Source organism: Pagrus major, chromosome 19, assembly GCF_040436345.1.
Source record: "Pagrus major chromosome 19, Pma_NU_1.0".
NCBI lineage: Eukaryota > Metazoa > Chordata > Actinopteri > Spariformes > Sparidae > Pagrus > Pagrus major.
Window position 1 is genome coordinate 29,216,990 of NC_133233.1, and position 13,868 is coordinate 29,230,857.

The 13,868-nt window shown below is 39.6% G+C and overlaps 1 protein-coding gene across 1 annotated transcript in view; it reads left to right on the top strand.

Moving 5' to 3' along the window:
* Positions 1-316: 316 nt before the first annotated feature.
* LOC141014397 (NACHT, LRR and PYD domains-containing protein 12-like) overlaps positions 317-13,868 on the top strand; it is a 61,149-nt gene continuing 47,597 nt past the window's right edge. The window contains exons 1-7 of the mRNA XM_073488159.1: positions 317-427; positions 982-1,140; positions 3,632-3,834; positions 4,013-5,780; positions 6,255-6,428; positions 7,206-7,379; positions 9,464-9,637. Coding sequence (XP_073344260.1) covers positions 1,013-1,140; positions 3,632-3,834; positions 4,013-5,780; positions 6,255-6,428; positions 7,206-7,379; positions 9,464-9,637 — 2,621 coding nt within the window. The 5' untranslated portion in view covers positions 317-427; positions 982-1,012. The remainder of the gene's footprint in view (positions 428-981; positions 1,141-3,631; positions 3,835-4,012; positions 5,781-6,254; positions 6,429-7,205; positions 7,380-9,463; positions 9,638-13,868) is intronic.

Genomic DNA, 13,868 nt, shown 5'->3' on the forward strand with positions numbered 1-13,868 from the left:
CTGTGAAGTTTCAGGCTGAGGGACATCAGGACACAGCGTAAGTTTTACATTATTGTCATATTTTCAGTCTCCTTGTGGACTGTAGACATGCAGGTATCCTGGTTGTTATCTGATCTATCAGGGCGTTGGCAGTCAGAAAACTGAAGACGAGAAAGCTCTTAAATTAAATTCCCACTCGCATATTGAAGCTGTAAGTGATTCTAGAAAGTTGAAATGTTGATTATCAAAACTATTTCTGTCTGTTTGTAGTATTTGGAGCGGCTGACTGTTGCTAGGTAGATTTGAGTGCTGAGTGGGTTAGGCATGAATTGTTGACACCGCTGTGCAGACTGTCGACGGCTGACAAAGTAGAAGGAAGCCAAACGACAACGACAGCAGGAGAACATAAAGGAGAGGAGGAAAATATGAGAAACTAACTGAGTTACAGGTTTGGATGAACACACTCATTCCACATAAACCAGTTGGTGTGTTTTGTTTGGATGTTTGTTAGCTACATTTGCAAAAAACTGCTGGAAGAAGTGGAGTCCGTTAAGTGAAGCGAGCTGTTGGTGGTCACAGCTCAGACTGTAAAAACACATTTCAGTGTTGAACATGTGCTTTATCAAGTTGATCTTTCCTTCCACTGCATTTCCTCTAGATTCCCTTAAAGAGAGGCTCTGATGTTACCTGTAACTTAAAGTAAAGACTGTCTGTTAATGTTAGCTGCTTGTTTTGTTATGAGCTGCTTTGAACCAGATTAAACAAGTTGCCCACTCTTAATTTCATGAGGCAACATGTTACCAGACATAATATCTGTAATATTATTACAGCAAATCCTTTTAGAAATGTGTTGTATTACTCTGTTACTGTTTAAAGTAATATATTACTGTAACATTTTACTTTTGCAGCGCGTCACCCTCAACAGTGGTTTTAACATAAAAATAACTGTTTTACCAATTATAAAGATTCCCAAATGTATTATACTGTGTTTTGTGTCTCTAGTGTTGCTGGTTGACCTCTCAGACTTGAGAAGATGAGTGACTTGGGGGTAAAAGAGGACAGATCAGAGTCTCCAGGATCGAGCTGTCTGTCTCTGAAGAGTGACCAGTCCAAAGAGAACAATCCAGTCTTCAGTAATGAGCCTGGACCCTTTGATATAAAGTAAGAGACATTTTTAATGTTATCTGATAATCTACTTCACAACGCTGTTCTTTTGTAATTGAGTGTTTTTTGATCAGTCACTAGTTGTTTGTATAATGTCCTGATAAAACTTTTTATTCTTCAAACCTGATCCGATCCCGACTCCTTATATTTGCTTCAATGTTGATTAAATATATTTCTGACACAGTGAAATAACAGCAGTAGCTAGTTCGTTTGGCACACCTTGTTTTTTCCATGCAACCTGATTCAAATGGAGGTTCAAGGTTCAGCTTTATTATCATTATAAAATACACAATTGCACAATGAAATGCAATTTTGGCCTCTGCCATGTTACACACAGAGAAAATGTATAAAGAGAGTTTAAAACATGTAAGTTAGAATGGAATTAAATAATGAAATAAAAAAGAGTGCATTCAAATATAACTAAAGAAAATAACTTAATTATGTTTGCAAGGACGATATACAGTTAACAGTACAGAGAACAGTACAGGACCTCAGTAGAGTTCATGAAGAACTGCAGTACATGAAGTAATTCAGTGATGAACCTGGACCCTCAGACAAAAACAGTCATCAGATGGTTTCCACTTTGAGCTAACCTGATGAAGACTCAGTGTTTATTGTTCAAATTCAATATAGTTTCATGTTTTCCTGTTCAAAGGCTCAAAATATGGAAAGAAAGGATGGAATCTTGAATGGAGATAGAGAGAACTGAAATACTGAAATATTCCCCTTTGTGGCTTTAAATATAGAAGCTGAAGGTAATTTTCAGTTTAAATCTACTCCTTGATGCAGTTATATTATGTCTTAAGTCTTGAACAGCAATATCCTGCTCCTCTCTACAAGAAACTGTCAAAGACAGCTTCAGGACACACTTCATCTAACAATATGTCATTTTCTGCTGCTTGGGATCTCAATCAACACAAAAAAAGGTAGAGTAAAATAACTTGGTAGTTAAACAGCCATTATTGTCAGTTTTCTCTCAGACAGATGGTGCTTTGCTGTCAGTTTCTGCAGCTTCTCATGTGACACACACACACACACACACACACACTTCTTTATTAATTAACTTTTAACTTTAGTTTTCTTAATTCTCTAGCCATCCCCTCAACGTGCTTCCCTGCAATAAAACTAACTGAATTTTACTCACACACACACACACACACACACACACACACACACACACACACACACACACACACTTCTTACTTTGATCACTGACTATTTCCCTATCAATATTATCAGCATCCTTGTTTCAAGTGATTAAACCGTTAAAAACACTAAATAGCCTGCAGCATCTTCTCTTTAATAATCAGTGTTTATCATAGGAACAGACAGCTGCCGCTAACGTATTGGGCCTCACGGTAACGTCAGTAGTTACTGTAGAGTTGTACAGTTTCGCTACAGTCTGTTGAGCGTCCAGAGCCAGAAGGAGAAAGCGGACCGGTGGGACTACCGGCGGGCTACGTTACTATCACGGACTATTTCCATATCGATATGATCAGCAACCTTGTTTCGAGTGATTAACACGCACGTCTGGAGTGACTGCGAGCGGAGAGGAGAACAAGTTTTGCCGAACGGAACCGGCGCTGTTCCTGGGGGCTCGGTTTCGAAGGTAAGTTAAGGCAGCAGACTCTCCCGAAATTGTAATAAACATCCCAGTCCTCTACACTCAACCACTACTAGTAACATTACTGTGAGCCCATTAACGTTATATAAACATAAGCGGCAGCTCTGCTCGCTCGCGGTCCCTCCAGACGTGCGTGTTAATCACTCGAAACAAGGTTGCTGATAATATCGATATGGAAATAGTCCTTGATAGTAGAAGTCTGTGTGTGTGTGAGAGAGAGAGAGAGAGAGAGTAAAATCCTAATGAACTCAATTCAGTCCAGTTTTGTTGCAGGGAAGCACGTTGAGGTGAAGGCTGATTAGCATTAGCGTAACGTTAGCCCACCGGTCCGCTTGGCTCTACACGCTCAGCAGACTGTAGCGAAACTCTACAACTCACGTGAGCACTGTGCGTGCACAGCTTTCACTGCTGATTGGCTGTTACCTGTGCCGTGGCTCTGCGTGTAACCAATCAGATGGTGCTGTGGGTGGGACAATGCTGGAGACAGAGTAGTGACAGCAGACAGAGAGGCGCAGCTGCATCAGAGCCAAAATAACCCAGTTTTAAATTGATCTCTTATCGGCCGTCGGATAAAAAAAAAGGCCGATGCCGATATGCGTCAAAATGCCGAATATCGGCGCCGATAATCGGCCCGGCCGATAATCGGTCTATCCCTAGTTTCTTTTGAATTATGAATTGTCTCTCATATCCAGACAATGATTCACATCTATGATCTTGATGATATTTGATAGAAAGTGAATTCAAAAAGTATCAGGATGTGAATATAAAACTCCATATGTAGAGTAAGAGCTGCATTCAACATGTGAGGTGTTTGTTGGTCACCAGTAATGTAATGTGTCGTAAAGAATCTGTTCATCTCCACAGAAAGAGTCATGTTTCTGTGGAGGAGCAGCTGTCCTGCTGTTCTTTGTGTCAGGACGTCCTGAAGGATCCAGTCTCTACCAGCTGTGGACACTGGTTCTGCAGACAGTGCATCACCTCATACTGGGACCAGTCTGCTTCACCCAGAGACTCCTCCTGTCCCCAGTGTGGAGATCTTTCAGTCAATCAGAGCAGCACTGTACAAGGTAAGACTGAACATCTGTCTGCTGATGTCATCATGTCTGAAAACTGGATTCTTCTTCATGAATTTGTTGTCTTGTTCAGAAAAGACATTAAAGATTTTGATGCTGTAATTTCATCCTGAAAATAATCACCAGGTTCTCAAACTCTTTCTTTAGTCTCATATTTTTCCTTCTCTTTCAGCTGATCGTGTTCTGCAGGAGGCTTTAGATGAACATAAGATCAGTCTGAGGAGGAGATGTGAATCTGTGACTGAAGGAAGTGATGAAACAGGAAGTGGAACCCTCCTCAACAGGATCTACACTGAGCTCTACATCACAGAGGGACAGAGTGAAGAGGTTAATACCCAACATGAGGTGAGGCAGCTTGAGACAGTTTCCAAGATGGAGACCCTCCATGACACTCCAATCAGGTGCAGCGACATCTTTAAAGCCTCACCTGACCAACAGAGACACATCAGACTTGTTCTGACCAACGGCGTCGCTGGTGTTGGAAAAACCTTCTCGGTGCTGAAGTTCACTCTGGACTGGGCAGAGGGCTCCGAAAACCAAGATGTCCGTCTGCTGGTTCTGCTCTCGTTCAGGGAGCTGAACCTGATCAGAGATGAGCAGTACAGTCTTCTCAAGCTGCTCCATGTTTTCCATCCAACATTACAGAAGGTGACAGCAGAGAAGCTCGCTGTCTGTAAACTTCTGTTCATCTTTGACGGCCTGGATGAAAGCAGACTTTCACTGGATTTCAAGAACCATGAGGTCGTGTCTGATGTCACACAGGAGTCATCAGTCAGCGCGCTGCTGACAAACCTCATCGAGGGGAAGCTGCTTCCCTCGGCTCTCGTCTGGATAACTTCCCGACCTGCAGCAGCCAATCAGATCCCTCCTTCATGTGTCGACAGGGTAACAGAAGTACGAGGCTTCACTGACGTCCAGAAGGACGAGTACTTCAGGAGGAGGTTCAGTGATGAAGATCTGTCCAGCAGAGTCATCTCGCACATCAAGACCTCCAGGAGCCTCCACATCATGTGTCTGATCCCAGTCTTCTGCTGGATCACTGCTACAGTTCTGGACCACATGTTGACTACAGGCCAGAGAGGAGAGCTGCCCAAGACCCTGACTGACATGTACTCACACTTCCTGCTGGTTCAGACAAAGAGGAAGAAGCAGAAGTACGATGAGGGACGTGAGACGAGTCCACAGGAGCTGACGGAGGCTGACAGGGAAGTTCTTCTGAAGCTGGGGAGGCTGGCGTTTGAACATCTGGAGACAGGAAACATCATGTTCTACCAAGAAGACCTGGAGCGGTGTGGTCTTAATGTCGCAGAGGCCTCGGTGTACTCAGGAGTTTGTACAAAGATCTTCAGAAGAGAGAGTGTGATCTTCCAGAAAACAGTCTACTGCTTTGTTCATCTGAGCGTTCAGGAGTTTCTGGCTGCAGTCTACATCTTCCACTGTTACACCAACAGGAATACAGAGGTCCTGGAGGCTTTTCTGGGGGATTTCTTCCACAGCAGAGTGATGGAGAAATCCCTGAAAAGTAAAAATGGTCACCTGGACCTGTTCGTTCGCTTCCTTCATGGCCTCTTACTCAAGTCCAACCAGAGTCTCTTAGGAGGCCTGCTGGGTCGGACAGACGACAGTCTAGAAACCATCCAGAAAGCCATCAACAACCTAAAAGAAATGAACACTGATGAAATGTCTCCTGACAGAAGCATCAACATCTTCCACTGTCTGATGGAGATGAACGACCACTCAGTTCATCAGGAGATCCAAGAGTTCCTGAAGTCAGAGAACAGATCAGAGAAGAAACTCTCTGTGATCCACTGCTCAGCTCTGGCCTACATGCTGCAGATGTCAGAGGAGGTTCTGGATGTGTTGGACCTGAAGAAGTACAACACATCAAAGGAAGGACGACTGAGACTGATTCCAGCTGTGAGGAGCTGCAGAAAGGCTCTGTGAGTCCAGATGTGATTATCAACATTATAAACCATCATAAAGCTGAAGACATCAACTTTAGAGTGAAGATAAACACTTAACACATGTCCACAAAATGATATCATCACCAAGCTCAGAGAAGAAATGATCTTGTTAAACTCCACTTGAGGAAAAATGTACTAATACAATTATAATAATATAATCTTAAGTACTATTTATACTGTCAGTGCAATAGGAGTCATTAAATTAATTTAATGGTTGATGAAAATCAGACAGAGTGACATAATAAGACAATCAAAGATGCACAAAATTAACACTTGACTGAAGTAAATACATTTACATCCAGGTCATTGAACAACATGTCAAAATAAACGTTAACAAACATAAATCACAGCACCCCGTTAATGAAAATATGACACATTTACATTATAGTCAGTCTGTTTAAGTGTCAAATTGTATTATAGTTTTAAGTTTTATTTTCTCTGTCATCACAGACTTTCTGGCTGTGGACTCTCAGAGACTCACTGTGAAGTCGTGGCCTCAGCTCTGAAGTCCAACCCCTCCCATCTGAGAGAACTGGACCTGAACGACAACAGCCTGAAAGATTCAGGAGTGAAGCTGCTGTGTTCTGGACTGAAGAGTCCAAACTGTAAACTGGAGACACTGAGGTCAGTTCATATATCTTTGCAAACTGTGTTGCTCTTAGTATTGGAAATGTAGGATTTACCCTGCTGCAAAATGAACCAATAATTAGAATTTTTGAGAAGTTCAACAGATTATCATGAATAATGTCTTTTTATTCAAAACCTTTTGAACACTATTTTCCAGGAACTTGTTCATTTATACATAAAGCCTCTCTCTCTCTCTCTCTCTCTCTCTCTCTCTCTCTGTCATTAAAAACATGAGCACAGACACAGAGTGTGAAGCATATTTCCAAATGCAGATGTTTGAATTATTGGGTCTGATCTGTTACCACTGACTGATGACATCTCAACATGTATTGATGCTTTTCTTCAGAAGATTATGCTACTTTGTGTTCTGACTCAACCAGTGAACAGGAGCATAACTCAAAATACAGTTAATTTATATTCACTATATTTCAGGAAGGTACAAGGTTACATGTAAAGTTAAGAGAACATACAAGTCACTTTCCTTAGTGCACTCATTGGCTCATTGGATATTGGACTGATGTCACAGATCTATGTCCCGATCCAGATTAATCTGTGTTGACATGAACAGCTGTATGAATGTTCTGCTGACATGTGGATGATGTCTGTAGAAGGCTGATGATGATCCACAATAACACAATGACAAAGTTACTCTACTCATTTTAGAGAAAAGCTCATTGATGAGGACACAGTAATGTTGAGCTACACATTTAAAACCTGAACATCTGATTGGATTATAAAATTGACTTTTATCTACATCATCTACTCTTTATTCAGATTGAGGGCCTGCAGTTTGTCAGAGATCAGCTGTGCTTCTCTGGCCTCAGCTCTGAAGTCCAACCCCTCCCATCAGAGAGTGCTGTGGCTGAGTCAGAACAACCTGCAGGATTCAGGAGTGAAGCTGCTGTGTGATTTTCTTCAGAGTCCACACTGTAGACTGGAGACCCTGAGGTCAGACACCATTTTTTACTTCTGTGCTCAGATTAATATGATGTGAAAGTTGGGTTGACACTGAACTGACATACGTCTGATATTATACTGATCCACACCAAGTATCTTAATGCTAAAGTCAATTTTTTCTTCTGTGGTTTAGTCTATTGTCTGTGGCAGAACAATGTTGAGCTGCACATTTAAAACCTTCATATAACAAGAAAAGTCTGGGTGATGAATCGATTTGATCAATTAATTCAAATGTGTGGTTATTGTGGCAAGCAGAGAAGAGTTTGTTCCCAAAGAAGGCACAGTCTTGTCAGTGTTTTGAAACTGATTTGATTTTGTGGCATCAGACCTCGAACAAACAACGGCTCGCTGCAAAGTTTGTTTAAAGGCTGTTGCAACTGAAAGCAGCAGCACGACCAATTTATTTGAGCATCTCAAACAGAGTCATGCAGCCAAGTGGGAGAAATGTTGTTCACTATGAGATGCACAAGACCTTGACAGCCGACAAACACCCTCTAAGAAGCAGCTAACATTAGCTGAATCATTTTGCCATTGTATTGCCTATGACAAGAAAGGGGCTCGGCATGCCTCAAGCCAGAGGTAGTAGACAGGCTTGTCTTCTTTGCCAAAAATGTGTTTAAAAAAAGAAAGAAAAAGAAAGCTGACACTAAAGACGAAAAGCATGCACCTGATGTCCTGTACATCAACCAACATGTCATGTTTACTATCCAATGCAATGTATGCAGGTGTTTGATTTTGTTTATATATCTTCAGGGATACAAAATACTTTTTGTATACAAAAGGCACCTTTTATTTATCTGCAAACAATGTGCAGTTTAATGAAAGTCATGGTTGCACTACATCAATCCCAATGGGGAAGTTGATCTGTTTTTGTAATAGCATGCAAATTATGTAAATTTATGTTTATAAAAGTGTTTTATCAAATAGGGACACAAATAGTTTTTTTTTCACAGGGAGGCACTTTTATTTATTTTTTTGAAGTGTGTTTGAAGGTGCACTGTGTCACTGTCAGAGAAGTGAACATTGTCTAAGGTATATTTACATAAGAAACTAAATATATAGGAAAAAACTTTCCTAGAAGCAAAAATTAAGTCCTTGGAAGTTGGGACATTCTTTGAAGTTAGTAGAAAGCCAGGTGAAAACTTACATTGACACTGTTCTTTACAGTGGCAGGGCCTGCCATTTTGTTTACAAGCATATTTCTGGACTTGTGTTTGGTTGCATTTTAACCCCAAAAGGGAAATTCAGCTCAATGTATTAATCCCAGAAGGGAAAATCAGTTTGCCTTTGTTAATTTTATTTTCAGATTAAAAGGAATACTTGTTTTGAATAATCTTTTTGTCCTTTGTAGTTTAAAAAATATATATATTTATTTTAAAGAAAGAATTAAAAATCTACTAATCGTAAATCGAGTTTGATGTGAAGATTTTGTTTTTAGGCCATATCGCCCAGCCCTACTTATGTGGTATCTAAATTAAGTATAATAAATAAAAAAAAATAAAAAATCTGTATTTCAACTATCAGACAATAACAAATATATTCAGTACTTTATTTTCCAACATGTTTATGAAGCTACATGATGCTGATACTAACTGAATAGTATAGACTGGAAAAGCTTTGATCTGATGACTCCACTGTTCCTAAAATAAATATTGTAGATGTCTTTTATTCACATTGTCCTAAATTCATCCTGACATGTTTGTCATCTTTATAAACTTTGTGATCTTGAGTTGAATCTTAAATCAGTTTCTGAGGGTTTTTCTTTGTGTCTGGCTGCACAACATGAGTTTGTATAGATGGAGCCTCTGGTGGAGCTGCAGAGTTTAAGAGGTGGAGTCACTACGTCTTTATTGAAGCAGCAGCACGTTGTCATTAATATTAATGAGAGCTCTGTTTCACTTTGTGTGTTTGAGCAGTGTTGAACCTGCATCCTGTTGGGTTCAGGTGTTTAAAGTTTACATTTTCTAAACTTCTTCATTCTGAACCTTCTTGAGCTCTGAACAGGTTATTAAACACTGAATGATTTCAAGCAGGAACATTGTCTTCTAAACTTTCATCATTTATTCTTTATTCAGATTGTGGAGCTGCAGTTTGTCAGAGATCAGCTGTGCTTCTCTGGCCTCAGCTCTGAAGTCCAACCCCTCCCATCTGAGAGAGCTGGACCTGAGTAGGAACAAGCTGCAGGATTCAGGAGTGAAGCTGCTGTGTGATTTTCTTCAGAGTCCACACTGTAGACTGGAGACTCTGAGGTCAGACACCATTTTTTATTTCTGTGCTCAGATTACTATGATGTGAAAGTTGTGATTACACTAAACTACAGACATAAGGCTGATATTATACTGATCCACACTGAGTATCTTAATGCTAAAGTCTGTTTTCTTCTTCTGTGGTTTAGTCTGTTGTCTGGCAGAACAATGTTGAGCTGCACATTTAAAACCTTCATATAACAAGAAAGATTTACACTGGATAGTTTACTTTGAACCTTTGAAACACTTCATTTTAACTTAAATGTTTTATTATATCTAAATGAAGTATAATAAATACAAAGAATAAATTATCTGTATTTCAACTATCAGTCAATAACAAATATATTCAGTATTTTCTTTTCCAACATGTTTATGAAGCTACATGATGCTGATACTGACTGAATACTTTAAAATGAAGATGCTTTGATCTGATGACTCCACTGTTCCTTAAATAAATATTGTAGATGTCTTTTATTCACATTGTTCTAAATTCATCCTGACATGTTTGTCATCTTTATAAACTTTGTGATCTTGAGTTGAATCTTAAATCAGTTTCTGAGGGTTTTTCTTTGTGTTTGGCTGCACAACATGAGTTTGTATAGATGGAGCCTCTGGTGGAGCTGCAGAGTTTAAGAGGTGGAGTCACTACGTCTTTATTGAAGCAGCAGCACGTTGTCATTAATATTAATGAGAGCTCTGTTTCACTTTGTGTATTTGACAGTGTTGAACCTGCATCCTGTTGGGTTCAGGTGTTTAAAGTTTACATTTTCTAAACTTCTTCATTCTAAACCTTCTTCAGCTCTGAATAGATTATTAAACACTGAATGATTTCAAGCAGGAACATTGTCTTCTAAACTTACATCATTTATTCTTTATTCAGATTGTGGAACTGCAGTTTGTCAGAGATCAGCTGTGCTTCTCTGGCCTCAGCTCTGAAGTCCAACCCCTCCCATCTGAGACTGCTGGAGCTGAACAACAACAACAAGCTGCAGGATTCAGGAGTGAAGCTGCTATGTGATTTTCTGCAGAGTCCACACTGTAGACTGGAGACTCTGAGGTCAGGCACCATTTTTTATTTCTGTACTCAGATTATTATGATGTGAAAGTTGTGATTACACTAAACTACAGACATAAGGCTGATATTATACTGATCCACACTGAGTATCTTAATGCTAAAGTCTGTTTTCTTCTTCTGTGGTTTAGTCTGTTGTCTGGCAGAACAATGTTGAGCTGACATTTAAAACCTTCATATAACAAGAAAGATTTACACTGGATAGTTTACTTTGAACCTTTGAAACACTTCATTTTAACTTAAATGTTTTATTATATCTAAATGAAGTATAATAAATACAAAGAATAAATAATCTGTATTTCAACTATCAGACAATAACAAATATATTCAGTTTTTTATTTTTCCAACATGTTTGTGAAGCTACATGATGCTGATACTGAATGAATACTTTAAATGAAGATGCTTTGATCTGATGACTCCACTGTTCCTAAAATAAATATTGTAGATGTCTTTTATTCACATTGTCCTAAATTCATCCTGACATGTTTGTCATCTTTATAAACTTTGTGATCTTGAGTTGAATCTTAAATCAGTTTCTGAGGTTTTTTCTTTGTGTCTGGCTGCACAACATGAGTTTGTATAGATGGAGCCTCTGGTGGAGCTGCAGAGTTTAAGAGGTGGAGTCACTACGTCTTTATTGAAGCAGCAGCACGTTGTCATTAATATTAATGAGAGCTCTGTTTCACTTTGTGTGTTTGACAGTATTGAACCTGCATCCTGTTGGGTTCAGGTGTTTAAAGTTTACATTTTCTAAACTTCATCATTCTGAACCTTCTTCAGCTCTGAACAGATTATTAAACACTGAATGATTTCAAGCAGGAACATTGTCTTCTGAATTTACATCATTTATTCTTTATTCAGATTGATGGACTGCAGTTTGTCAGAGATCAGCTGTGCTTCTCTGGCCTCAGCTCTGAAGTCCAACCCCTCCCATCTGAGACATCTGGAGCTGAGTAGAAACAAGCTGCAGGATTCAGGAGTGAAGCTGCTGTGTGATATTCTTCAGAATCAACACTGTAGACTGGAGACTCTGAGGTCAGACACCATTTTTTAATTCTGTGCTCAGATTAATATGATGTTAAAGTTGTGATTACACTAAACTACAGACATAAGGCTGATATTATACTGATCCGCACTGAGTATCTTAATGATAAAGTTCACTTCTTCTGTGGTTTAGTCTATTGTCTGTGGCAGAACAATGTTGAGTTGCACATTTAAAATCTTCATATAACAAGAAAAGTCTATCCTGGATAATTCACTGTGAGCCTCTGAAACTCTGGATTTTATCTTAAATGTTTCCTTAAATCTAAATGAAGTTTAATAAATACAAAGAATAAACAATCTGTATTTCAACTATCAGACAATAACAAATATATTCAGTATTTTCTTTTCCAACATGTTTATGAAGCTACATGATGCTGATACTGACTGAATACTTTAAAATGAAGATGCTTTGATTTGATGACTCCACTGTTCCTAAAATAAATATTGTAGATGTCTTTTATTCACATTGTCCTAAATTCATCCTGACATGTTTGTCATCTTTATAAACTTTGTGATCTTGAGTTGAGTGTTAAATCAGTTTCTGATGGTTTTTCTTTGTGTTTGGTGAATGATTTAAAGCAGGAACATTGTCTTCTAAACTTACATCATTTATTCTTGATTCAGATTGGAGGACTGCAGTTTGTCAGAGATCAGTTGTGCTTCTCTGGCCTCAGCTCTGAAGTCCAACCCCTCCCATCTGAGAGAGCTGGAGCTGAGTGACAACAAGCTGCAGGATTCAGACATGAAGCTGCTGTCTGATCTGAAGAAGAGTCCAGACTGTCGACTGGAGACTCTGAGGTCAGTAGAGCGTTGGAGTCAGTTCATGCCTGTTTCAGTACTATTGTACTAAACACAGTATCAAAGTAAAGATCCAGTATTTCCAGAGAGAGAAAGATGAGATTTATCACTTCTACTGTCTCTCTGCTTCTCTCATCAGATGGTGATCTCTGTCAGAGTGGTGAGGAAGGTGGAGGTGTTGAGAGGATCAGCTGTGTCCTGATGATCCAGAGAGGTTGAAGCAGCACCATCAGCTGGTGGGTGGAGAGGCTCTGACTGGGCCGTGTTTCTGGGAGGTGGAGTGGAGAGGAGAGCTTCATCCAGCAGTGACTGACGGACCAATCACAACAAGTGGAGATGACTGTCAGTGCTGCAGTGTGAACTGCTCTGAGATCAGCTCCACTGTCACACACAATGTCCAGTCCAGCATCGTCCCTGTGTTCCTCTGGATGTGACAGAGTATCATCAGTGTATCTGGACTGCTCTGCTGCTGCTCTGTCCTTCTACACAGTCTCTGCAGACACACTGACGCTCCTCCACTCCTTCTGCTCCACACTCAGACACCTCCTCCACCTGGAACCTGGACCTGGACCTGGACCTGGACCTGGACCAGGACCTGGACCTGGATCTTTATCTTGTCTTGTTCTTTTTGTATCATTCCTTCAGATACTCTGAACCCAAAGTAACAAAACAGATTATTAATATTTGTAATCATTATTGTTGAAGCTGTTTAAGTCTCACACAGGCCTGTTAAACTATTGTGAACTTAACTGTAAACTCTGTTTATTACTTTGTGTTGTAGCTCCACCTTGTGGTTTGATGAAGAACTGCAGCTAATGTCCACACTGTATTTCTAAACTTCTTGCAGATTGATATCAGTTTGCAGCAGCCAGACTGCAGGTGCAGAGTTATGAAAGTAAGATTGTGTATCATTCTTAGTTCTTAATTCTTGCTTCGTGCTTGATGAAAGTTTAAATGTATTTGGTTTTTTTTTCTTCTCTAAGTTTTGAAATGTGTTTCATGTGTTTATGATGTCTTTTCTTTTACAACACTCACAATCCATTCTGTGCTTTGTGTGTTTTACTGTCAGATGTCTGTAGGACACACACTTAAAAACAAAGAGAAGCAGAATGACACTGAGGAAATCAGACTTTCTGAAAATGAAAATTAAGAAAGTGAAGTAAATGATTCCAGTAGACATCGTAAGCATCACAACAAAGCATTAGTCACTGTAATTTGTTTCCTATGAAAATAAAAAGACAAAAACTATTGTGGTCTCCTCTCCCTGTTGTTACATGAATGTACTGTACAGTTTATATCCACTATATAGTTATTGGACCA